The 27,384-nt window shown below is 38.0% G+C and overlaps 1 protein-coding gene across 5 annotated transcripts in view; it reads left to right on the top strand.

The window, feature by feature from the left end:
• Window positions 1-25,889, top strand: part of znf385a (zinc finger protein 385A) — a 78,526-nt gene extending 52,637 nt beyond the window's left edge. For all 5 annotated transcript variants that reach the window (XM_083521127.1, XM_083521128.1, XM_083521130.1 and 2 more), the window contains 6 exons: window positions 1,822-1,932; window positions 9,059-9,230; window positions 16,297-16,620; window positions 20,724-20,902; window positions 21,056-21,148; window positions 21,614-25,889. In XM_083521127.1, the coding sequence (XP_083377253.1) occupies window positions 1,822-1,932; window positions 9,059-9,230; window positions 16,297-16,620; window positions 20,724-20,902; window positions 21,056-21,148; window positions 21,614-21,853 (1,119 nt within the window). In that variant the 3' untranslated portion in view covers window positions 21,854-25,889. The remainder of the gene's footprint in view (window positions 1-1,821; window positions 1,933-9,058; window positions 9,231-16,296; window positions 16,621-20,723; window positions 20,903-21,055; window positions 21,149-21,613) is intronic.
• Window positions 25,890-27,384: the final 1,495 nt, after the last annotated feature.

Below are 27,384 nucleotides of genomic sequence, written 5' to 3' on the forward strand. Positions count from 1 at the left end.
TATTTGTAACGATACAAATGTACAGCTAGTAAGGATAATATGACACAGAACATGATATCAGGATATCATTGGTGACATATTGTACACTGATCCAAAGATTGTGGTCTGTTTCCTGAGCTGATTGGCGCTGACTGTTACATCTGGCTTGAGGTGTTCGGATTAACAAACTGACTGCCATCTGCAGTTAATTCCTTAGAGAGTCATGACAGTGCAGCCATAGTGAGTAAATCCAGCATTTATCTGCTACACTGGTTTATGCTTTGGATTAAAGCATTTTGGAAGAGCAGTCTGAGATAAGAGCAGTCTGAAGACGCTGGTCTGTTACTCTTCACACAGTGTTTGTGTGAAGCCTGCACAACGTCTTGCTCTATGTTTTACCTCCACTGAGTGTTTACTTTTTATCAACGGTTGCCTGGATACCATACTCGTGCTGAGTTTCAAACTGTTTTTGTTTGAGTTGGTGGATATTCACTGCAGCCCTTTCCCCCTTTAATCCAGCTAAGGGAGGCTGTCATAGATGGGCCTGTCAGATGTGATTGATCCTAGAGGCTCAAATGAAAGGCATGACTGCCATCGAAATGTGTTTTGAAATGCTAAAGATGCCTAGGGTAGAACAAGCATGTTCTTACTGAATATAAAACAGTGCAGCATTACAACAGTATAAATGGTACAGTTTTTTGCTGCATTATCTCCTATGTAAAAACATGTATGTCAGGGACTTGAAAGTATTTTTTCAAGTCACCCTGAAAAAGAGTGTCTCATAAATGCTGTGTGTTTTTATAGAAATCATACCTCAAGGACACTTGTGTTTCATTTGGAATATGTACAATAAAGGGGAAAAAAATCATCATGCCCATCACAACAAGTTTGACTCCAAAACCATTCATGATTATGAGACAAGAAAGAAAGTTGTATACTAGATTGCATACCGCATACTGCATATTAACAGAGAGGATGGCATAATGAATCTTACATGTCAATCACCGTAGCACAAATTATGGGCATCTGTAAATACATATATTCAGAAAAGGACAGATAGCACTTTCCTTTGACTGTGTTACGCTGCCCTGTGATGCACCACGAGCTTAAAAAGCCAGCGCTCGACATTATATAACAGCTACCATGATGCAAGGGTAAAGGCTAGCATGTTTGTCTTTACTCTTGCCTCTTGGCAAATATATGTTGAGAGCTAGCATTGTGAATGGGAATTAGCAGATAACATAGAAACAATATTATAAAAAATAAAGTTTGTGAAGGTTTAACTAAAAATCGAAAGCAGACCTGTCTTTTCCAAGCCAGACGGTTTTCAGGAAGATGATTAGCTCCTATAGTATAATTTATTATAAGAGCATCTGACAGATAAGCTCACTGTGATGCTTTTCAAACACTCTAAAAACTGGTTCCAGGAGATTTTCGAATGCTCATTCCATTAATAATAATGTTGTGTTTGCTTTCCATTCTGTGGAAGAATTCAGGCCTAAGATATCAACACATTGGGTTTTGGTGTAAATTCTACTTTGCTAATTAGTTCAATGGCCTGGCAGGGAATCGATTTAATTATATCAGGAAATTATTTGGTGTGTGTTGATTAATTAGCGAAGACGTTAAAGTGCTGTAAAAGTGTAAATTGTATTTAATATGTGCAGAGTACTACTCATTGTGTCCTGACCCTTTACTGTGCCTTAGCCCCACTCTCCCTAGTGCTCTCTAACCCAAGGGTGATTTAGTCCATCAGCATGATTAATAATGCCTCCTGTGTATGGTTTCTGTCTACAACAGCTGTTTTACTTCTCTCGCCTTCTCTCTGTCTCTCTCTCACAGATGGATCCTGTTCAGAAGGCGGTGATCAACCACACCTTCGGTGTCCCACTAGTTAAGACCAAACGACCCATCATCTCCTGTAATGTCTGCCAGATTCGATTCAACTCAGAGGTGCAATATCTTAGCAGACATTCTGTTGCTCATAGAAAACATTGTAGAAGCTACAAGAACATTGGATTAATCTAAATGGAAGCTAGTGCTCCAGACTGTTAAAACCTGAATTAGATGTTGTGTGTGTGAGGCTCAGCATGAGATATCTGATCATATGGTCCATTGCACACCTCCTTTTAAAATAGAAAGCTAACATAAAGTAATGATATATGTAGAACTAGTTAGCTAGATATCAAATGCATTCATATAGACTAAGGCACATGAATAGAAATGTGTTTTCTATAATGTGTTACACTTTGGAATCTTTAAGAAAATATTTTAGCTATGACTTTTGGTGATCTTTTGTTGATCCTTATATAAGTAGAATTTGTGTCTGGTTAGTGTCTGTCATTGTTTTTTTTTTTTATTTAACCATATGGTGACTTTGTTGTATTGTGCTAGTTGTTATATGACAGCTATGTGGAAGATTTTTACTTTTTTATGCTTGGTTTCATCAGTGTTTCAAAAAACTTTGTCTTTGTCTGCCATCTGTCCATGCTAATTAATCCATGTAGTAAAAACAGATGAATGTCAGCACTTCGGATGTGTTTAGTGCAGCAGGATTCGGAAGCGTGCTCAAGTTATTGACAGCACGGAAGTGTAGTGGGTTAAGTGTAAAAATACAGTATTAAATCTTATGTTTAGCTAAAATAAAAAAGAAATAGATTTTTTTGTGGTTTTCCACCAAAAAAATAAATAAATTGCCCAGTCATGAATTGGGCCAAGGGCCTGTGTTGAGATTTTCTCCCTCTTATTTCTGTCTTTTTGCTTATGCACTAAATAGCTCTGCAATGATTATCTGTGTTAATAGAAACCAGATCCTGGAATATTTCACCAGTGCCTTTAAATGAAAACTGTGATAAGCATTTCAGAGAGTATTAGGTTAGATTTAAAGCAAGGTCTGGGAGTGTCCCGCTATACAGTGCTATTTTTATTGAGTAACACTGTAATCATGGGAAGAATATGTTGTTCTTGAGGAAAAGGCTGTAATCTCAAGCTTCCACTCAGCAGATGCACATCTTGCTTTGAGCCTAAGCCACATACATAGAGGTACGAGGCCAAGCCCGAGAACTGTGGCCTGCCTGCGGAGGCCCGTTAAGCTGTTGGGTCAAAGCAGTAACAAATGATTTACAAGCCAGGCACACTGAGCCTCTACAGCTGGCATTAAGATAAAGACATAGCAACATATAATTATATAGGGGTGACATTTATTTTAGGATTTTGTGAGGCTAAATATAGGTCCCGTTTGGCATATAATAATTATTTAGACTCATTGTGGATGTATTTTGCTTTGTTGCTCCAGACTTGTTGTTATAGTTAGGTGTGAATTCTTTATTGATCCGCATTATACGAAGAAGTTCTGTGTTTATAGTCCTGCTCAGAACCTTCTAGTCAAACTAGCCCAATAATGCTTACATATTGTATGGATGCATGGAACGGTTGACATATTCCAATAAAACATAACTTTTTAGTGGACATCTCTGACACCAGCAGCTGTCCTGCTTTATAAAAGCGTCTGTGTACTCAGTGCCCCCCACAGTTACGAGTCTCGACCCCCACTGCAAAACTATTAAACCTATTTATAGACATATTCATCAGTTTTCTGTTGTAGTTATCAGGTGAACATGTTGCTAATTATTTATTGCCTCATTTTACTTTCTTTAAGCCATGGTTCTCAGTGGGAAGAAGCATAGCCAGGGGGTCTAATTTGTTCATTTTATTACATTGGTTGAAAAACAAACCATTATCAATCTCATTACACCCACTGAAATCTAATGGTAATTTGTATTGTTATAATGTTGTATATGTTGTAAAAGTATTTAAAATATTAAATAGTATGCCTTATATTTTAATAGTTTAATAAAAAATGAAATAGTTCATAAAATTCATTTTGTTAAATAATATGAACAAATTTCTTAACTTTTATATTCCTGCTTCACTCATTGAAAAATATCTGTAGAAATAGAATCAATAATTGCGTAATAATTTATTCAATACATTTTACTGAAATATAATTTTTGCTTCATGCATCACCCCTGGACACACACACACACACACACACACACACACACACACACACACACACACACACCCACACACACACACACACACACATACACACACACAGATGCTACTATTTCTAATGCATTTGTATATACTGTGTACATCAAATGTATATAGTGACGTATATAAAACAAAGTCTGGTTTTGAAACAAGGCAGTAGACAGAGACGGAATGAAAAGGACAATGGGATAGGGTTTCAGCTAAAAACTTTCATGATTTAATAGAAACTCTCTCAACTGAACCAGTCATTCAGCATGACACATTTACCAGCTTTAATATATGCTGCCATTCGCATAACCACTTTTAGAAAAGATCACATTACAATCCCTGCGTGAGTGAATGCAGCAGTTTTTCTTGAAGGCAGCATCACGCTGATTCCCTTTAAAATCCTTCCCCATGCCACCATCATTTCACGCTTCATTATGGATCTGTATATATCTAATCTGCGTTTTGTGATAACAGAGCAGCTGCAGATTGGCTGCCAGCATTTATCACATGCTGCATTCATCAAACCAGAAGCTGGGAGCTTTGTTTTGCTGCGTTGCTGTGCTGTTGTAGGCAGCCGTTTGCAGTGTCCGTGCATTCCTGCGTGTGTCACGTGAGGGGGACGTATAACCTTGCCGCGCTGCAGGAGTGATGTCATTGCTTTGTGCTGCTGTTGCCTGAAGATAGGGTTGAATGCGTGCTGTTTCCTATTCCTGCAGTCGCCCTCCTGTCAGTCACTAGGCTTGGGCTCTCTTTATCACTGCTGGAGCTTAAACTCACCTCTCTAAAACAAGCAGGGCTTTAAATCCCAACTGGAAAAAAATGCATGTGACTGCTGCTCCAACTGTTGCCACACTCATTGCCATGTTTTTTTTTTTTTTTTTTGTTTGTTTTTTTTTTTTTTGGGGGGGGGGCTGTTCTCTCTTCTTTTTTTGTAATTGCATCTGTCATTCTGCCTACTCTTGGTTTTTGTGAGAAACATTAATCGGTTATTGTGTTGTTTGCTGTGGGAGTTAGTTCTTATTTGTCCTTTGAAAGAAATGAGTAGATTGTTTTCATTCTAGTCCATGAGCAGTTGTCATATTGCATATCATCTTTTCTTAAAGGTATTTTCTTTTTCCTAAAAGTCTTCTTAAACGTGCAAAATACAGAGCAGTGTCTATAAACAAATACATTAGCTTGGCACCTGTAGTGTGTTTTGTGTGTTTTATATTCTTGCATTTTTTGAAGCAAGGAGTGCATATGCAAGTAGGACAAAATAGTATTACGATTCTTAAGAATGAGTTGATCAATTAAGCCTTAATATTTCAAAATGCCCGTAAGGTATATGTTTTTATTATGTTTTGTGAGTTTGCCATTTTTTTTCTGTCAGCTTGAACCAGTCTGGTTATTCTCATCTGAACTCATATTGGTTGTATTCTGACCAGTTCTTTTTGCCTTTAATTTTTTTTATACTTGTCTAAAATGTCTAAAATACCTTTCAGGTTGTTTCAGTTCTTTCGAGAGAACACTTAGAACTATTAGAAACAGACAGCAAATGCAAAAAACTCATTTAAATATTGTAAATATCAACTCAATAGACTTTTCAGCAGTCAATTTGAAATATTAGCGATAGATAGATAGATAGATAGATAGATAGATAGATAGATAGATAGATAGATAGATAGATAGATAGATAGATAGATAGATAGATAGATAGATAGATAGATAGATAGACGAAAGTATAATATTTGTGGCTTCCTAGTAGATGGTTCTGTTCATGTGAGCATCTGCTCTTGCTATTTGGAAGCATAGACCTTTCTGTAAGTCCTCCTTGATCTCAGACATCTGAGCTCTCTGAGCAGTGACCTACCTCCTCCGCCTCTGTGACCTCAACTCTGATCTCACGTTTTTTGACAGACAACCCCTTAAGTGCTTTAAAGGGCTTTGATTACAGACTTCCAGCTATATACGCCTCTGTCATCACCAATTATGGCCCACAGCCTGCCATCATGGGTAGGGAGACCTGGCAGGATTTCGCTCCACTATATGTGTGTGCAGTGTTGTCACAGAAATGGGATCATGTTAGGTTGTCCTCTGTTGCCATTTTCCAAATCTCAGTTCTACAATGTTTTCTTTGTGTTCATGTTTACTGCGCTGAAGTGCCAAGATGTTTTTTCTCTGTGTGTATTTCAGTGCCAGTGACAGCTGTCTTCAGCTCTCAGTTGGTGTAGGGGAGTGACAGCAGGACAATTTTCAGACTAATAATGACTAGTGCAGTCCTGATAGGCTGCTTTTAGTGCTAGGCTGTGTTTTATGCTTTAAGCTACTATTAGGAAACACATATGTGTGGGTCACTCTGACCAGTTCTTTCCTCCATAATGAGGATGTTGACCACTGGTGGCAGTTTCTAAATGTGTATTTCTGTAAATACCTAACCTGTATCCCCAGCAGAGGTCAAGTCAGCAGTATGATGGATGACTGGTGTGTACCATTCCACATATCAGAGATTGTACTGCTTCTGAATACGAAGGAGCAAAAAAAGTCTAAAAACTAAACTAAACTAAAAATCTATTGTCTTGTCTGACAAATGTGTTCTCCAAGACAAACAATAAACCATAACTTATTAACAGGTTGACCTAGCATTAATCTTTGTGGCATGTGGCCTCATAGCAACGGACTTCCTTGGGTCTCTGTATGTTCTTCTTCTTCTTCTTCTTCTTCTTCTTCTTCTTCTTCTTCTTCTTCTTCTTCTTCTTCTTTCGGCTTCTCCCATTAGGGGTCGCCACAGCAGATCAGCCGTCTTCATACCCCCCTGTCCTCTACATCTGCCTCTTTCAAACCAACTACCTGCATGTCTTTCCTCACCACATCCATAAACCTCCTCCTTGGCCTTCCTCGTATGTTACTGTCTTTTTTTTTTTTTTAATGTATATTCATATTTAATTATATGCAAATTAGATCCATGTATGTTGGTTTTAAATTGTGTGTGTGTGTGTGTGTGTGTGTGTGTATATATATATATATATATATATATATATATATATATATATATATATATATATAGACACCGTAATTTCCGGACTATTAAGTGCACCCAAATATAAGCCGCACACACTGAATTTTTCAAAGATTTTTATTTTGAACATAAATAAGCCGCACCTGTCTATATGCCGCAGGTGTCTACACTGAAACTAATGAACTTTACACAGGCTTTAATGAAAGACAGTGTCTGTTACATGGCTTGTGTCTAAACAGTAGCCTACCAAGAAAGTCATTGTTCACTGTCTTCCTCCTTCCTTTCACAACAATTTTCTTTTTGGCATCGCCGTGCGTTCAAAAATCACCATAGGTGAAGCTTTTTTCCCGATGCCGTGCAGCTCAGAACACAGGTGAAGTGCGTTTTTTTATGGGGATCAGTTTTTTGGCATAAAGCTTATGAAACCGGGAAAAACCCAGGAAAAATCCATAAATTAGCCACTTTATTGTTTAAGCCGCGGTGTTCAAAGAGTGGGAAAAAGTAGCGGCTTATAGTCCGGAAAATACGGTATATAACAAACAAATATGTAAGCTTTAGTGGGGGACGAAGTACACAATCCATGATTGAACGTAGACATACAGGTAAAATATGACAAAAGTAACAGTGCGCCATTTAAACTTTCACTTGAGTAAAAGTACAAAATCCTATTAAGTATTCAAAATGTTCCTTTTATAATTTTTGTAACAAGACTTTTGATTAATGAATTCAGTTTATGTGAAAATGTTACACTTAGAACACAAATCTATTAATAGAATGATATTAATAAGTCAAACACTGATTGATATCTATTAAAATTATTATGAGCCCAAAACTTTCTTTTCAACGACTTAAAAACAAAAAATCACTCAAGTATTGTTATGGTAGTTTGTTCCATCATTAATTTAAAGATTTACCAATCTCTACTCTGATTGCTGACTGGCTGCTTATTTGACCAGTTAAATAGTTATATACATAAATAAAAAAGGAACAATTTGAAATGTAGTGAAGTTAAATTAAAAGTCTCCCTAAATGAAAATGCTTCAGTAAAGTACCGATATGTAAAAAAGCTACTTAAGTACAGTAACGAATTACATTTACTTTGTTACTGTCTACCACTGCTTCCCTTTAGAATAATACATGTTACAGAAAGGTCTTGTATTTCTCCTTTGCTTGTTTATCATTCCAGAGCGGAAATTAATTTTCATCCCTAATTATTGGGTCGCTGGTAGCTAGTACCATAGTTTAAAGATTGCTATTAGTGCCTCTTATAGATCACTGTGTTTTTTTTTTAATAGTGAGAGAGTGATGATAAAGGAGAATGATATGGTGGCTGAAAAAAATGTGTAGGCGTTCTAGTATTTTACATTATGTCTGTTTCATCATAGGCTGATCCGATATTAACATATATTTATTTAATGAAAACAGAATAAGATTCCGTTGTACCACAAACTACATTTATGTTCACTCTGTTTAAAGTGGATTTTTAAATATGTGGATTTATTAATATTAAATTTTTTATATATTTGCATGTACAGTCAATTAAAAATAGGTCAATATTCTATTCTTTGAAAATTAAGTCTATACTTAAATAAACAAGATGTTTGTATCAGATATAGGCATTTCTGCCTTTAATGCTTTTATCAGACCTCAATGGGTTGTGCAGATGGTTTGCTAGTACAGTATGGTTCTCTGGTTCCTTATGGATGGAGGCAACCATAATATAGACAGGCCTTAACTTATAAAGTGGTTATTATGCTCAGTGTGTCCAAGTTGGTTTACAGTGTTTATCTGGCATGACATCATGATGATCACTGTTATGTTTGTACATTGTATAATGAAGGGTTTGTTTTGATAATGAGCATTCTAAGTTTATTTTTGTATTGTATTGCAAGTGTATTTTTGTATATTATAACCACTAGTATAAGGCAATTACAGGAAAAGAAAAAATACAAACTTGAAAGAAATTAAAACAAATCTAAGGCTCTGGGTTTTTGTGCACAACACTGGGCCAACAGTACTAAAACTTTTTTTTCATTTTAGAGTCAGGCCGAGGCCCACTATAAGGGGAACCGCCATGCCAGGAGAGTCAAAGGCATTGAGACCTCTAAGACTCGCCCACTAGAAAGTGAAAAGCCTCCTCCTGGACCCACGTCCTCCCCGTCACCCCCAGGAGCCCCGACAGCCAATACAGACAGTGACTCCAGCAAAACAGGTAATGGTTACAGTCTACACTCTCCATATAGCAAAGCTAGCACTGCCCAATATTCACATTGCATTCATCAAGTAATCTTAAGTAACATAGTTATTCTGGTCAGGATCTGGTGGATCTGGAGCTAATCCCAGGAACACTGGGCGTGAGAACAGAATGGAATATCAGTGCATCGAAGTACTTCCAAAATACATTAATCAAAACTATTACAAAATGTTATTTGGATTTAAAGTATAACTTAGATTCAGGGAAATGCAATTTATTAGTGGTAGAGTGTATAACATTAGAAAGCTTTAAACCCATAACTTTTGAAAGAATTAACACCACACTGAAGGTGTTAACTGTGGAATACCTGGAATATTTTTATTAATTCATTCTAAATATACAAACTATACAAAATATTATATTACAACAATTAGTAAATAATTAATATATGTGAACTATGAATATTATGAACTATGCATTGGTCAGAGTCTTTAAGATGAATGTGAAGACGTTTGTTTCGCATTTTTTTCGCAAGTTCCAAAGTTTCAAAGTTTGGAGAGCTCTGACCTGACATTTTATATCATGTGCAGCCATGGAAGTGAGAGAAGCTTACAGTGTGAATCTCTCACAAGATATACAGTAAGAGGATGGAAGCACAGATTATAGTGGTTTTGCATTGCTCCATTTTATATCACAGCTTTAAAAGAATATAAAGTCAACATAAATAGCTGTCTGCTTTGAGGTATCGCTGCATTCACGAACAGACTATATATTATACATTGGTGCATTAAGTCATATCTGGGTGCTGCTCATATTCCCAGCAAGTCTCCAAAGATATTTCACTACAAGACTTGTGTGGCTTACCTTGTACTGAATCCATCACATCATCACGACTGCTCTAGGTGGTCAGGATGAAAAATATTTGAACTTATGGGCCTTTTTCCATGCCTGTGTTTAATTAACACTCTTTTCATCACCACTGCCAATACACATTACAACTAATAATAATTCATGTGACTCACACAAACCCTGTTTGTTCAGTGAATGAATGAAATGGAAGAATGAAATGGAAAAAACAGTACAAACTTTCCATTGTATACCCTAGCTCTGTGTGTGTTCTTTGATCTGTTTTTTTTTTTTTTTTTTTTTTTTTTTAAAGCAAAACAAAAAAAAAAATAGTTACAGGGCCAAAGTCCTGCTGCTAATATCATTGAGGGAATTGTCATTTGTTGTTCTGAAGCCTATGACCGAAGCCTCAAATATTGTTCCCCATTCAAAGACTTTCAAATCTCACATGAATGGTGTGACTTTACATGTTGCTTCGATGCATGACAGTTGTTTTACCTATTTATTAATCGGAAGCAGCTGATGAGCTTTCAGCACAGTAGACAGTGGAGCCGAGGTATTAGAAGGCAATTTGCCTTCATACTGAATAAACTGGATTCACAAGGCTATAGATGGTGGTGGTGTGAAACTGGGAGATCGTGGATGAAAAAACTAAACAAAACATAAAGGAACGGCTCTTTCGCAAGTCCGAGGGGATTAGCTTTGCAGGAGAGGCCAGCGGCATAGCAGATCAGAAACATGATCGCTGATCTTTGTCTTAATCAAAAGCGATTAAACATGGGCAGACGATTCAGACAGCAGGTTGAGACGAGAGGATAAAAAGATGTAGAGAGGGATAAAAGAGGGTGACACTACCACTCCCTCTCCAACCTTCTCTTTCCATTGACTCATCATCACTGGCTGAAGGTTGGATCCAGCCGTTGGGAAAGTGGGAAACGCACAAAGATGGATTTTTCAGAGACACAGACAGACATTCATATTTTTATTTAAATACTTAGGGATTGGAGTTTTAAAATGTGAATACAATAGGAATACTGCACTTCATAATGTTTTCTTTAGCCAAGTTCTGATAGGGGAGGGTTCCAAAAAAAAAGAGACACAAAAGAAGGGACAGTATAGCCCATGTTTTACCCAGGGATTTGCCTGCACATTTCTAAGGTCCAGGATAAGGATAATTTGCAGCAGTAGAGAGCCAAAACAAGCCAGCTATGATCTAAATGTGTAACCAGATACATGTGAAAGTATGCCTTTTTCCATCCAAACCTCCATCCTGTGACCCTTCGCCCTATCACAAGCGCACGCGCGCACACACACACACACACACACACACACACACACACACACACACACACACACACACACACACACACACACACACACACACACATTTAGAGAATTCCAGTACATTGACTGCTAGCTCATATCTCCCATCAGCCTCTCAGCAGTGTATCCTTCAGTTGCACAACAGAGTGACCATGGAGCTGACAACCCCAAAGGAATCAACAGCTGCATTCCCATCTGGCTGCATGAAGTACTGTATCTCAGGGTAGAAAAGAATAATGGGGTGTGTGCAAATGCCATATCAGATTATAAGATCAGTCTGAAAAGTTTCCTGAGGTTTCTTCTACTTCATTTATATTGTGTGTTTGTAATTTAGCAAAACTTAATTTTGGTTTACATTTGGATTTGCCATGACTACAAATGGATTGCGGTGTGTCTGATGTGCCACAACAATTCGGAAAATGTATTTTGTTGTGCCTCAAATATTAGGGAGGTTTTTCTTTCTGGTTGTGTGCCTGTTTCTGGGGCTTTCCTGTTTTCAGTGGATGTGTACGTGTGTAGCTTTAGTGGGGGCATGCAGGGGCTCATGTTGGAGGGAACACGTAAAACTCCCACTCTTTCATGAAAATTGTCTTTGCAAAATGGTGCTCGAACTGCCATTATTTATTAAAGCTCTGCTTGCATGCATCACTGAAGCTGCCTCTTGGAGGAGTCGAAGAAGGAAAAACAATACAAAGATCTGTGGCATCACCTTTTACCCAGCACGGGTGTTCAGTTTCGGCCTGCTGTCAGCAGAGCCAATTGATTAATTCTCCACAAGAAATAGCGCTCATTTCCTGGATGTCGTATAAGCCCGAGACTCTGGGGAAAAGGCCATGATGTAAACATGAGGAGATGGATCTCCAGACCCTCCTTTTACTCCCGTTGGTTTTCTTTTCTTCGGTCCCTCCCTTTCTAATGAAGGGCTGCACTAAAACCAGCTTCAAAACCACTCAACAGCTTTTAGACTTCCAGACAATAGTTTGGATGGACACATCTGGCTTGCAGCAAAGACTGAACTTTATAATTGTTTTGAAGTGGAATGTAAAAATGGAAGCTGCAGTCCTTCCATTTACATTCTAAACATAACCACGACTCTAATCTCTTTTAAATTGTCAAATGTGTTGTATTGTAAGCCAGGATTTAAGCATACATCTAAAAAACCTTCATTTCTATAGAAATGGCAGTAAACACTTTTATGTAAGGTGTATATTTTTTGATTCACTGTTTGGAGACAGAGCCAGTCAAAGTTAAAAAAAAAAGAGTGTGTGAGTAAACGTAGGGCTCTCTATAATTAATCAGTAGCAGAGCTCGTATGGGCTTAGTGGTTTTTGCATGATTGATGATGGGTAGAGGGGGGAGTGGGATGGCAGGCGACTGGCCCTAGATCCTATCTGACCTCTCCAACACCTGATCCACCTGTGAGGCTCAGTCATGCCTGTGCTGGCAATGCATTTCACCTGACACAGACACAGTAGATACATGGGAGTATTCTTCTAGGTGACATTTCAGGTGACAGTTTTTATTTGTGTGCGCAATTATTTAAAATGCATTTTGCTATTACTGAATTTTTGGAATCCAGTTTTGAAATATTAAAGATTCAGTTTGGGTAAAGGTCGATGATGCCTGGTCTCATTTTAGTCTGAAATATAAACACTGTAGAGGTACAAATCATTAGCTTAATGCAAAGTGCACTAAAGGTAGAAAGAAGACATGCACTTGGTGCAGTGAGCATGCAAAAGGTGTAGATGATCTTGATAAATGGTGATGGTTGTGCAATAACAGGCCTCAGAGTTCAACCCAGACCACTTGCGAGCTACAGTATCTCGCCACCCACTCACACTATAGGGCCTTTTTACACAATGCTCAGTTGTAAGAGTTTACTAAAGATGATGAATGATTCTGAGAAAGCAGCCCTGGGAGTATGAGGCTACAATGAGAAAGCCACACCTACTGTAGCATGGAGCTAATTAAAAAGCACAAACCGTTCCATGTATTCACTTCTTCAGTGTGCTGATGATGCACTGTGGTGCTTGTGGAGACACAATCATTTATCCACCAACACCTTTTGCAAGAAAATTGGTCAACCTGCATTTACTACCAGAGCACTTACTTACATTCTGCTCTGTTATTCTTCTAAATAAAAAGTGACACTGAGAGATGCACATATATATTGAATCTGAGAACTGTCAGGGATGCTTGGAGGAAGAGCAGAGTGCCTACAGCATGAAGTCTCCATATTTCCATTATGAAGCCGCAAATAAAGAAGTTCAGAGAGATTTCCGCATTCCGTCTAAATGTTTCCAGTCCATAAAAACTCACCTCTTATGTAAGGTGCAGCCTAACAGTGCAAGTCAGAGCCTGCATTTAGGTCAGATTAGCTCATAAGAAACAGCTTTAAAATGTCCAAAATGACTACAAATATTCCAACATGTGACCAGCAAAAGAAACTCAAGTGGTTTAAACAAATATTTATTTTCCTCTCCACAACACAATGCTCAATTGTATATTCTCACTTTAGAACCCTGATCTGGGATTGATTTTGTTCCACAACAAATTTGTTTTCGTCTCTGCTGTTGTCATCACAGACTGAACCACTTTTTTCTCCATAAAAATGTATGGCATGTGTCGAGCATTTACTGCACCTAGTGCCCTAAAGTCCTCGCTGGTTTGTCTTTTCGGGGAAATCCTTAGAATCAAACATTTATCATTAATTGTGTTTCTCTGTGATACGCCATCCAAATCTGAGTGAATTCCTAATGCTGTGTGTGTGTGTGTGTGTGTGTGTGTGTGTGTGTGTGTGTGTGTGTGTGTGTGTGTGTGTGTGTGTGTGTGTGTGCACGCACATGTGTTTATACATATATATCACCACAAATACTGGAACTTATTTGGTTGGTCTTTTCTTGTTTTCCCTTTTTGATACACAAACTAATTGCAGCCTTTTTTTTAAACAAGAAACAAAAAAAGAAAAAAAAAACCCTGTCAAATGCAAAAAAGCCTAAAGAAACCATATGTTTTCTCTTTTGGTTTCTGAGCTTATATTCAGTGGTATTTAAGTAAATGTACTGTGTTACTGTACTTAAGTATTTTTATGGCTACTTTTTAGTTTTATTGAGTATCAGAGGTGGCAAAAGTACACACATCCTTCACTCAAGTAGAAGTACAGATACTCATGTTTTAATAGACTCTGGTAAATGTTAAAGATCTGACTATACTTTTTCACTTAAGTTAAAGTAAAGAATTTTGGACATTGACATTTACTTAAGTAAGCCATTATTAGTAGCCATTATTACTACCTGTTTTAGTGTCATGCTGGTAACTGGACCTCACATCATATTCATTTATTAATACAAAATAATAAATAATTTTGTTATCGAATGAATGTATCCAGTCTGAACATCCATCGTATAGAATACAAGCAGAGAAAAGATGATGATGATCAGGTGATCAGGAATGTTTACATGTCTGACTCCTTTACATTCCTGTCTCATTCACGATAGCCCCATAGTTCATGTTTCTTTCTGCATTGCTTGTTGTTAGCTTCGTATGCTAGCCTGCGTCTGTGGTGGGTAATAGCCAATAAATGATACACAAGTGGTAGGTTGAAAAGCAAAGACAAGAAATAGGTTGATGGATAAAAACAGTGAGCAATGAGAAGAAAAAATATTGATCATGTCAGGAAATAGATTCAAACTCAAGTAACGAGCCTGGTTTGAAAATGTAAGAAGTAGAATGTACAGATATTTGTGTAAAGAATTTAATAAGAGAAAAGTTAAAAGTTGTTCCAAAATAAATAAGTACTGATCTAATGACGTACAGTAACGAAGTATTTGTACTTAATTTCTTTCTACTCAACTACATGTATTATTTAATAAAGGTACTTTTTACTCGATTATATTTTAAATGACAATGACTGTTACCAATTACATTTTGCAATCAGTCAATCAGCTCTGAATATTTGGTTTTTAAAAATGATTAAATTGTATTTTATATGTCTATTGAATACTAAGGGTTCTTTTTGGCACTCTGTGACATGATACAGTGGAACCTCGGAGCTCACGGCCTCAGCGCTCGCGACCTCGCATGCTCGCGACTTTCATTCCGACCGGCAACTCTCATTCAGATCGGCTCGTAAGCAACCGCGAGCTGCTCAAAACGCTAGTTTTAACATTTCTAATCAAGGTTTATCTCATTAAAATTGTCTAATAATTAAGTGTTATGGAGTGAAATAGTGTTATTTACTCATTTAAATCGATTTCGTATAGTGTTCTTTGGGTTTTTACTGAGTTGGAAGGGGCGTTTTAAAAGGTCTTGGTCCCTAACCGTCGCGAGCTCCGAGGTTCCACTGTATTGTAATTTTATTTGTTATTTAAAGATCACATTTTAAAAGACCACTTTACTACTTTGTCTTTTTTTTTTTTACTGACTTGTTTGATCTTTGTTTAATTCTGGCATGTTTAAGAGGCTGTTGTGTTGATAGTTAATGCAGCATTGAAGTGTACAATTTGATTTGTATTTTAGGAAAAAATAAAACCTCACAAATCAGAATTCACTAACATGTCTTGGTTTTGAGAACTAATGCATTTTTTTATCATAGACTAAAGCTACATTATGAGGAAGCCATATTAACTCTGCTGGACCTCTTTTATTCAGACTTTACAGTTTTATGTAACTTTTATTTACTTAAGTTCCTAGCCTAGCATTTTTACCAACTATTTTATGCTCCATAAACTTGCACTACTTGGCAATGAATTCACCCCTTAACCTCACTATAGTCAGAGATTAAAACAATATTCCTGTGGTTTGGTGTGGACTTGAAACTTTACACGCCACTATGTTTTTAATTTCAGAAATGCAACAAAGAACAAACAGTGCCTGTAACGGTATGTTTAATTATTGGTGTTTTTTTTGTTTATAGAAGAGACACAGCCCGTGTTGCAGCTGAGCAGGCCTGTGGTAATGCAGGGGCCTGCACCTGTGTCGGCTCCCTCTACTCCAGACTCCCCTGACCCCACTACTGGTGCCCTCATGCCAAGCCCTGCCACTCCTCTTCCCCAACCTGCAAACAGCTCCTCGCCCGTTTGTGGGTCCTCAAACCCGGAGCCAGCTGGAGCACCAGGGGCAACCACAGCTAGTCCTGGCAATGGAGAGACGGAGGAGGATAAAGCCAAGAAACTGCTGTACTGCTCGCTGTGCAAAGTTGCTGTCAACTCTCTCTCTCAGCTTGAGGCTCACAACAAAGGTGAGCTTATACACAAATCTGAGCTGAAGCCCTGCAGGTTTATCTGACTCAACCAAACACAAGCTTCTACATTTACACAGCAGCATATGCCATGAATAATTAATGTACAAAAATCCTTTTTTTGACACCTCTTCTGATTCAAATGCAACTTGCTGGTCTGTCTAAACCATACATTTTGTGAGTTTGTTCTACTATACATATATACTGAGAACTTTCCTTTGCAGTAAATTTTAGCCATAGATTTGTGTTCTCAAGGCAACACACTTGCCCCAGTTCTACAGAGTTACACTAGAAATTACAGCCACTTTGAAACGACTGTTTAGAGGGTTAAAATCAGATAGTTGCTAGGTCTCTCTTGAAAAGCTTTCTCTTGCTTATTTGTGATTTACATGCAACTACGATCCATTACAGTGTCCCGAAGGGGAAACAAAATCGTATTAGTGAGTTGCTGTGTGGAGTAACTGCACTTGCTGTAAGTTAACTTCTTTAGTGTGTGTGATGAATAAAGTTTTGTATCCACCAAGGTTTTGTATTAAGGCATGTACAGCCTGAATTCCGGAAATGTTGGAACGTTTTTTTCAGTTTTAATAAAATGAAAACTAAAAGACTTTTAAATCACAAAAGCCAATATTGGATTCACAATAGAACATAGAGAACCTAACAAATGTTTAAACTGAGAAATGTTACACTTTTATGCACCAAATGAGCTCAATTCTAAATTTGCTACAGGTCTCAAAAAAGTTGGCACGGGGGCATGTTTACCATGGTGTAGCATCTTCTCTTCTTTTTAAAACAGTTTGAAGACGTCTGGGCATTGAGGTTATGAGTTTCTGGAGTTTTGCTGTTGGAATTTGGTCCCATTCTTGCCTGATATAGGTTTCCAGCTGCTAAAAATGTTGTGGTTGTCTTTGGCGTATTTTTACTTTAATGATGTGCCAAATGTTATCTATAGTTGAAAGATCTGGACTGCAGTCAGGCCAATTCAGCACCCGGACTCTTCTACTACAAAGGCATGCAAAGGCAAACTGTCCTGCTGAAATACACAAGGCTATCTCTAAAATAGACGTCATCTGGAGGGGAGCATATGTTGCTCTAAAACCATTATATACCCTTCAGCATTCATAGTGCCTTCCAAAACATTCAAGCTGCCCATACCGTATGCACTGATCATACCATCAGAGATGCTGGCTTTAGAACCGACTGCTGATAACACGCTGGAAGGTCCCCCTCCTCTTTAGCTCAGAAGACAAAGCATCCGTGATTTCCAACAAAAATGTCAAATTTGGACTTATCTGTCCATAGAACACTTTACCACTTTGAAATAGTCAATTTTAAATGAGCCTTGGCCCACAGGACATGATGGCACTTCTGGACCATGTTCACATATGGCTTCCTTTTTGCATGATAGAGCTTTAGTTAGCATCTGCAGATGGCACAGCGGATTGTGTTTACTAACAGTGGTTTCTGGAAGTATTCCTTGGCCCATTTAGTAATGTCAATGACACAATCATGACGATGAGTGATGCAGTGTTGTCTGAGGGCCCAAAAACCATGAGCATCCAACAAAGGTCTTTAGCCTTTTCCCTTACGTGCCGGGATTTCTCAAGTTTTTGACTCTTTTTATTATGTACCATAGATGATGAGATTTGCAAAGCCTTTGCAATTTGACATTTAGGAACTTTGTTTTCTAAATTTGTTTTTAAAGTATTCCACAATCTTTTTATGCACTTGTCCACAGATTGGAGAGCCTCTTCCCATCTTTACTTCTGAGAGGCTCTGTCTTTCTAAGAGATCCCTTTTATAGCTAATCATGTTACAGACCTTGACCTAACTTGATTAGTTTCTAGATGTTCTTTCAGCTGAATATTTTCTAAATTTCTGGCTTTTCCAGCCCTTTGTTGCCCCCTGTGCCAACTTTTTTGAGACCTGTAGCAAGCATCAAAATTGAAATGAGCTCATTTTGTGCATAAAAGTGTAAAATTTCTCAGTTTAAACCTTTATGTTTTCTATGTTCTATTGTGAATAGAATATTGGCTTATGTTATTTATCAAGTCTTTTATTTTTTATTTTATTCAAATTAAAATACTTCTCAACATTTCTAGAATTCGAGTTATATAATAGAAAATGGGATTTTCTTTAATGTGCCATTTGTAACATTGAGAAGATTTCTAGACCATAGAGAACTCTTCTAAAATAATCCTGTCATTTCATACTCACTAAAAGTGATTTGCAATGGAAAAGGGCCATTCGGTGGATCTCACTTGATTCTTTGTTATAGGCTTTACTTTGTTTTTGCTTCAGAAATTAGCTCTGTCCCCATTCAGTTCTTCAGCTCAGATGATTTTTTCTAACAAAACAACAAAAAAATGTAATGTATATTCTTTTGCATGGCCCATTATGAGGAAGAGAGAAAAATTGACAATTTTTTTATTGTAATTGCAATTTGGCACATGTACAGCAGAGGTCTCCAAAATTTAACATTTACGACTTACCTGAGTGCTCTTACCTGAGACACATGGCTCAGTAGGTCAAGGTCTAAGAATACCACCAGGTTAGAGAGAATTGAGTATTGCAGGAAGCACACACAAAGTCAGATGCAGTGTTTCAAGACAGCCAGTGACTTATTTCTTTGGACAGCCCGGGTTTTCATTCTTCCAGGACAGAAAACAGAGTCTTGATATATGTCTTCCTTGCAAGTCATTCATCAAGACTTTTACAAACTGTTCTTTTGAAGTGCATGGGTACATCTGTTTGAGTATTCATGACCTCATCTGTTCATTTGGCATGAGCCAGCAGTTTTAAGTGCACTAAATGGGGAAGGCTGTTTGGATAAGTTGACCAGGGCAGACACCATGCCAAAATAATTAAATAAGCAGGTTCTTAAAAAACTATTACAATCTCCTCTTTATTTTAATCACTCGATTCGACTTTTTTGCATTAACCTTGTTTGATGCCTTTTAAAATACTAATTCTTGGAAAGTGTAGCATAAGTTAAAAATGTTTGGACTTTCTGTGCACACACAAGCAAGCTTTTAAAACAAACATTGCAGACTGATTATGGTGATATGTCATAGCTGAGCAATCTGGACGTTACACAACTATTTCTTCAAGCAAATCTGAAAAAGCTAGTGAGGCCCAAAAATAAAAGCACATGTTTAAGAGTCCAAGAGTGTTTGCTCATAGTAACAGCTCCACTGGTGTGCCTAGTTTGCTGACCACACTCAGCTCTTCTGTTTGTTTATTTCCCATCTGTTTGTTACACATGCAAAGAAACAGCTACATTTGATTGCCTGTCCAAAGTGAAACCAAGATGCAAACAAAACATTCTTTTGACTAGCGCACTCTGATCTTCTGTCGTTCTCCTTAACCCCCTATACTTATCCCTTTTAGATTACTTACTGTAATCTAACTCTTTATACACATCGCTCAGGATTCAGAAGGTTAAAGGTACACTCTCGGTCAATATGAGACTTCATGATAGCGGTTACTGACGGTGAGCTCTTTATCGGATGTTACTAAATGTGATTATTGTACACTGTTGTTCTACATGTTAAACATATTGTTGTTTTTTTTTATCTCTAGAAGCCTCAAACGACATTAAAATATTTAAAAACAAACACGTGTTACACTTTAATAAACATCACAATGCAAGTTGATGAAATTAGTGCTTGGCAAACTAACTTCAACTGTCTTGAACTGTTTTCAGAAATCAAAAGAATCCCATTTACAACAATGTTGTGGTTAACTTCAAGGCTACTTTTAGAATTGTTTGACTGTAAAAAATCATGACTTACTCATCTGTTAATCCAGTTGAACAAAATAACAGTGCAGCACGACTGGCGTTCCTTGAGAATTGAGCCCCATAGTGGACAGACCCAGGCATTACAATTAACACCTGTGTTGAATTAAACTACAGACATGAATCCAAATCCCTGTCATTCCTTTACAATCCAGAGAGTGATGAGTTGAGGGTGATAAAACAGATGGTGTTAGTTTGACTTATGACCATGTATCCCAAGGTCTTACTCCGTTAGTACATTATCTTTTAATAGCGTGATTTATTCCATACCACCTGTCTTATCTCTTGTCTCTGTGTCTTCCAGGCACCAAACACAAAACCATTCTAGAGGCCCGGAGTGGACTGGGCCCCATTAAGGCGTATCCTCGTCTGGGGCCCAAGCCCAGTGGAGAGAGTGGGCCTACAGACCCCAACACTCAGGAACGCACCTTCCACTGTGAGATCTGCAACGTGCGGGTCAATTCAGAACTGCAGCTCAAACAGGTGAGAGAGAAAAACAGAGTGAGATGTGCAGAAAGCAGCACTTGTATTTGTAGTAGTATTATTATTTAATTTTGTGGCCCCTGCACAGCTACTGGTGAATGATTTAGATTGCCATGCATTTCTACTGACATTTGTATGTGTTCGAATCCGCAGCACATATCAAGTCGAAGGCACCGGGATGGAGTAGCAGGAAAGCCCAACCCACTTCTGAGCCGACACAAAAAGCACAGGGGTGCAGACCTCACGGTAAGCTCTTATTGAATTACTTTAAGGTTTCAACACCAAGCGCAATTCAGGATAAGCCATTCGTGTGTCTGGCTGTTCTATTCAAAACTAGTGATGAACTGAATTAGCTGGAACAGGAGTGTTCAATGAAGACTAGGAAAGTACACCTGGAAGTAGAACCGTATCTATAGCAGACATAACTGAGCTGTTTTGATCTAAAAAGTCACCTTAACTATTATGATTATCATTTCCTACCACGTGGTATGTTGTGAGGTTGCAACCTGTTTGCATCTATTTATACACCACATAAATCCACTGTAACTTTAATACCATCTGAAATGTATTGCTCGTTCTAACAAGCCATAGCTCTGCTTTGGCACATTAAAAGGGGAAGCAAGAATATGGTCAGATTTATTGATAAAGCTTGCTAAGTGCATGTCAGGCTCGGCTGTGTTGTGTAATCGTCCTTCTCTGTACTTTCCTTAGGATCTCACCAAAGCGTTGGGTGCTGGCCTTCTGCCCAGTCCTCTGGCTGTTGCTGCAGCGATGGCAGCTGCCGCCTCATCCAATCCGTTAGCTCTCCGTGCCGCAGCTCCCACACCACACCCTCATCATCATCATCATCATCATCTCTTACAGGCCCCGCCACTTAGCCATGCCATCCTGAGACCGGCCCCAGGGCCAATCCGCACCTCACACGGGCCCATACTGTTCTCACCCTACTGACACATCCCCTCCCAACTTCAGCCAGCCTGGAGCAGCAACTCCAAAAGCACACTGTGAAGTAATCAAGTAGAAAAATAAATAGCAAACCGCACAGCAAAAACTCATCCACCAACTGCTCAATTACAGAGGGGGGAAAAAACGCTGGAACAAAAGGAAAGGAAGGACACCAAATGGGAAAGATCTGAGAAGAGATTTATTCCTTTTCTCCTTTGCCCTATCCTCCTGTTTTTTTTTTTTTTTTTGTGACTGATTAGCAATTAATAGAAAGACAGTATATCAAAATTACTTCAGCTATCCATTTATCTTTCCCTTCTGATCACAAACATACACACACACACACACACACACACACACTGTGAGAAAGGAGTGCTCTCATAGGAACTGGATGTAAGAAACTGCTGAAGAGTTGTGTAACATGTAACATACCCAAACACGCACACATACTAAAAAGACTTCTACTGCTATCTTTTCCCATATATACTGTGTACCACAGTATGAGTAGATTCTCCCTGTGATGTTTAGCATGTCCTTGGGGAAAAACAGCAACACCAACAGGAACCCGTTGTGTCAGTTGGATAGCTGCTTTGAGAAATCAATCCATGACCTATGAAGTTCTGCCCACTAAGACACTCGTAGCATCTTTTCAGTGCGGAGATGTTGCTCTTGCATAATATACTAATGTGCACTCCCTTGGAAGAACTACGCTATTCAACAAAAAGTGAGAATACGATCGAAGTGGATGTGGTGTCTGTGTGTGCGTGACTTGAAGGCTATCTGAATCCATGCTGGTGTGGGGAAACATACTCACAGCACAAAGTAGTTCGTTTAACTACAGAATATGGATTCGGAATGAAGACTAACATCTAAACACTTTTGGAGGTCATAATTCAGCAATGTTTAACCTCTGTTGAGAGGTGAGAGGACAACATGAGCTGATGATCTGCTGTTTAGCAGAAATCAAACCCTTAATTCCCAAAGGAAGACCAGTAGGCATTTATTTATTCTTGTGTCTTGTAGCATAGTCCAGAACTTCCAAGTTGGCTGATATGGGTGGAATCACATAATGAAAAAGAAAATGAGTTATAGAAGATGGTAGAGCTGTTAGTAGATGCAGTGATCACGATGACAAGATGGGTTTCTTCAAGAGAAGGACAATATAACAGGGGTGTCCAAACTAAATATTTTCTATGGAGCCTAATTATGGCTTGAATAAATTGGCTTATTCAAATCTTAAAGGTGACATTCTTGGTTTGTCCACTGGGTGTCACTGTTGTATGGAATTTCATCTAAAAAACTTTTACTTTATGAATTATCTCCTCTTGTCGCTCTTTGTAACAGTTAATTCTGCAGGCCCACCATAATATTTAATTTCTAAGGTTTCACATAAACATAGTCAATAGAAAAGCAAAAGAATATAATGGTAAATGAATTACTAAATCTGTGGTGGCTCATCTATAGGAGCAGGTGGGTTTGAGAGCAACTATATATTACTTACAACTCCACACATTTTAAATTCCATTGGATTATTAAATACTTCTTTAAAGTAAGCAATGATATACATGTTAAATCAGAGTTATTACTGCAGCTAGTGGTAGAAATTGTAGCTTGGGAGAAGTGCTGATAAAGTTCCAAAGACCAACAGACAGGCCAATTAACAGGGTTGCCAAATATTCAAAGTCACCTTGTTTCCCTTGCTTTGAAGTAGAATACAAAAGGATATTGGGTCCTGTTTCCACAAATATTTTGAACTCAGTTCAAGCCTTTCGTGTGGATTAATTAGAAGGGTTGGAAATTTTCCAAAACTTTGCAAACTTGTCTAAGAAAACACCCGTGCTGTATCAAAGCCAGTAGATTGTATTCTGTAGCATAATTTAAATGTAATAGCATATCGACTTAATTTAGTTTGAGGCTTTGTTGTTAGTAATAGTGTTGTGCCCCACCAAAATGTATGGTCATGACTCGTTCCTGTACTGTTCTGAGTTTAGAGGAACATGTGAGGAACATTAATGAGGGACATACTGACTAAATCAAAATGCTTTTTTTTCAGCAGAATATGCAAGTTATTTTTCCTATCCTCATCCTAAAAATGGTTGGGCACCCCTGCAATAAAAGCAAAGGTTTGGACTCACACAATATCAATCTTTCCTCTCTCTCTCTCTCTCTCTCTCTCTCTCTCTCTCTCTCTCTCTCTCTCAATTTATGCAACCTCAGCAGAAAGGCCAGCAATATGAACCCTGATCTTTCTCTAACATTTCCTCCTGCAAACCCCCCCCCCCCCCCCCAACTAAAAATCTATCCTGAACTCTATCCTGTCCCTAAAAAGGGTAAGGGAAAAGACAACATTTTGCAGAGAAGAGAAAGAGGGGGCGAGGAAATGAAAAAAAGGAATAAATAATAATTAAACAGGAAGAAGCTACAGGATCACAGTGACACTGCAAGGGGATGAGACTGTTCTCCCGTTCTTTGTTCTGAACTTCCTGTCTTGAATCTAAAGCCATGCAATGCATATCATTTCTATTCTTTTACTATGGTTGATTTAATGTTATTTTGTTGTTGTGGTTATTATTATTATTTTTTCCATTTTCATAAAACACTGTCTTGTTGATGACATAATTAGCGATGTGAAGATTTTGCTGAGGGGGAAGAAAATACACCCAAAAATATTTTTGTAAGTGCAGGACTATGGGGTGAAATTCATTGGGGATGTGGCCTACTGTATGCAGCAAAACAAATATTCATTTAGAAAGCAAGACCAATCACAACTCTGGAGGGATTTTTCATAAGGTACTGATGGACATACCAAAAGCCCTTCCATTGACAAGTGATGCGCTAAAATGTCTTACTGTTTGGATATTTGCAATGCAATAACACAAACAAATTATGTGATTTGCTCTAGATGAACATAAACCAAATGTACAGGGTTCTGTAAACTGATTTGTGTGTGCCTACTGATAAGAACATGTTAACGGTGATATTGGCCTTCTCAGTCCAGTAGGAAAGGCAGTGATGGACTCTTACTCACCCTTAACATAAAAAAGGGCCTCATAAATCTCTCCTAGGGGCAAAAATACAGGACATTGGGAGTGAAGATAATATATATATAGTCAGCCATACCATTTGCTTAGTATATGTAGCTAAGCTTCAAGATTTCATCATTGCATTTGGTGTGTGTGCTCTGCAGGTCTAGGAAGTACAGTATCATTATTATCATGATAATGCCATTACAGAAATGCTAACACATGTTAGCGTGCACCGTTGTGCTTTGATTAAAGTGACCTCTATTTGAAGATGTATTTTATTTTTCTCATTAGTTAGTTAAGCACTAGCAAGGGTGCTATAGTTCTTGTCGGTGTGTATCTTCTAGCGCTGTTTGTGTATCAGACAGAAATCAATTAAGCTTGACTGAACGACTCGTATCAGACCGTACGCAGTACGCACCAATCACAAAGAAGCTTTAGCGATGATTTGTCAGGCTGCAAACTCCAAGGAGAAACACCAATTCACTTCCCAGCACAGTCCATAAACATGACACGAACACACTTCAGTCCATGTGTGAACTCTATAAAGAATACATTCATCCTGTAGTCATCCCCAGAAGGAGCATTGTCAGTGTACATAAATGTTTGGAGTCCTTTTGGTAGATTCATCCAATCTTTCAGGGCGGGTGTAATGTTAGTGATGAAGTGTGTTTTAGCCGTAGCCTTATTCCACCCTAAGCCTCTCCAGGAGCAGTGAGGGAAACCTTGAGAAGCTTTTGGTCAAACCTCGTCTTGCCAGTAAAGTTATTTTTGAATTTGTTAGAGGGATAAAAGAGTATGTATGGTGAAGCGTAGCAATATTCAACCCATACCGGCTACTCTTGTTTATTGCAATAAGGAGATCAACCAATAAATGCATAGCCTATGTGAGTAAAATACTATAGATGTAATTTAAATGAAACAAAACTTTATGGAACATATTGATATAAAAAACAACAACCTGGAGTTACCACAGGATAAAAAAATGTCTATAAATCAATAAAGACTATTAAAACTTATTCAAATGAGTCTGCTTAATTTTTTTTTTTGCTCTTTCGTACAGCACAATTGATTACAATATTAGATATTGTAACATATATTTAAAAAAGGGGAAGCTGAAAGAAGAAGAATCTTGCTTCTTTGCCATTTTACACTGCGCATGCGTACAACAAGCTAAAGTCCTACAGGAAATCTTTGATGCACAAAAATGAAAGACTTGTTATGTTGCAATATCGCATAATCATATTACAATACTAGTCCTTTTAAGAACTTCAGACTTATTTAATTGCGTGTCATTCACGAATAACGGAATTAATGTTAAGCAATCACTTTTATTAAAAGCGCATAACTGGTTAGTTCTCTGAGTTAGACCCTAGAGGGCGCACAAGGACAATTTAACCGACAGCAAATAATGTTATGTACTACCACCAGATGGCGGTGTCACATCATCCATCTAAATACGTGCTACAGAAACCATAAGATATCAGTCCCTTAGTTTGACATGAAATGAGCAAAACATCACATTTTCCCTTTTTAAAACATGTTTATGCAGAAAACATGCAGGCTCCATTGGTTATCTTTAAAGCTGTCACTGGCATAATAATATTCTTTACAATTTAAACATTTCTGCATTCATATGTACATAAAGCCACAATACATCTGAATAAATATACAAATGTACGGGGTTTTACCGTGGTCCATTCGGTATTTGTCTGCTTCTTGCCTGTAAGAGGAATTGTAGGGTTATTAAGTAGATGAAGACGAAGATGATGATGATGATGATGATGATGATGATGATGATGATGATGATGATGATGATGATGGATGATGATGGAAAAGGATTTGGGGTGCACTAGCACTCCAACACACTTCAGGAGTGTGATACACTGCACTATCACTACTAATGGCTGTAAGAGCACTGTGTTTTCCAGAGATGGTCTCAGTGTCAAGGGTCTGATGTAGCTGATGTGCATCTCCATTTTGTAAAAGGGCTGAGAATGAGGGGACAAGGGACACACACACACACACACACACACACACACACACACACACACACACACACACACACAGGCCAGTACCCAATTTATTAGCTTACCATATCATATATGAAAACCATGAAGGAGCAATTAGTATGTATGTAGTTCCTGTAGTCCATTCGTTGCTATGCACATTTAATCAGCCCTTCCTTTACTCTGTCCATTAGCAAATAGGACCACTGTAGGATTGCTCCTTTTTCTTAACAAAGCAGTAACATGATAGTGAGTTTGGTGTGTTTGTCACATGTTTAGGATTTTAAAAAACACACCAGAGCCAGAGCTAGAGATTATTTTCACACCAACAAGATACATGTGTCTTATAGGGCCAGTGTGTGTGCAAAATGTTTAAAAAACACTTCAGTGCTATTTGTTTAATGATGGACTTGTGATGGACAGGCTAGATCGGGGCTGTAATTTGGTGCCTAGTAAAAATATGTGTTTTGGTCAATGATTCAATAAATACAAAGTGACTTAAGTG

This window comes from Silurus aristotelis, assembly GCF_946808225.1.
Source record: "Silurus aristotelis genome assembly, chromosome: 19".
Lineage (NCBI taxonomy): Eukaryota > Metazoa > Chordata > Actinopteri > Siluriformes > Siluridae > Silurus > Silurus aristotelis.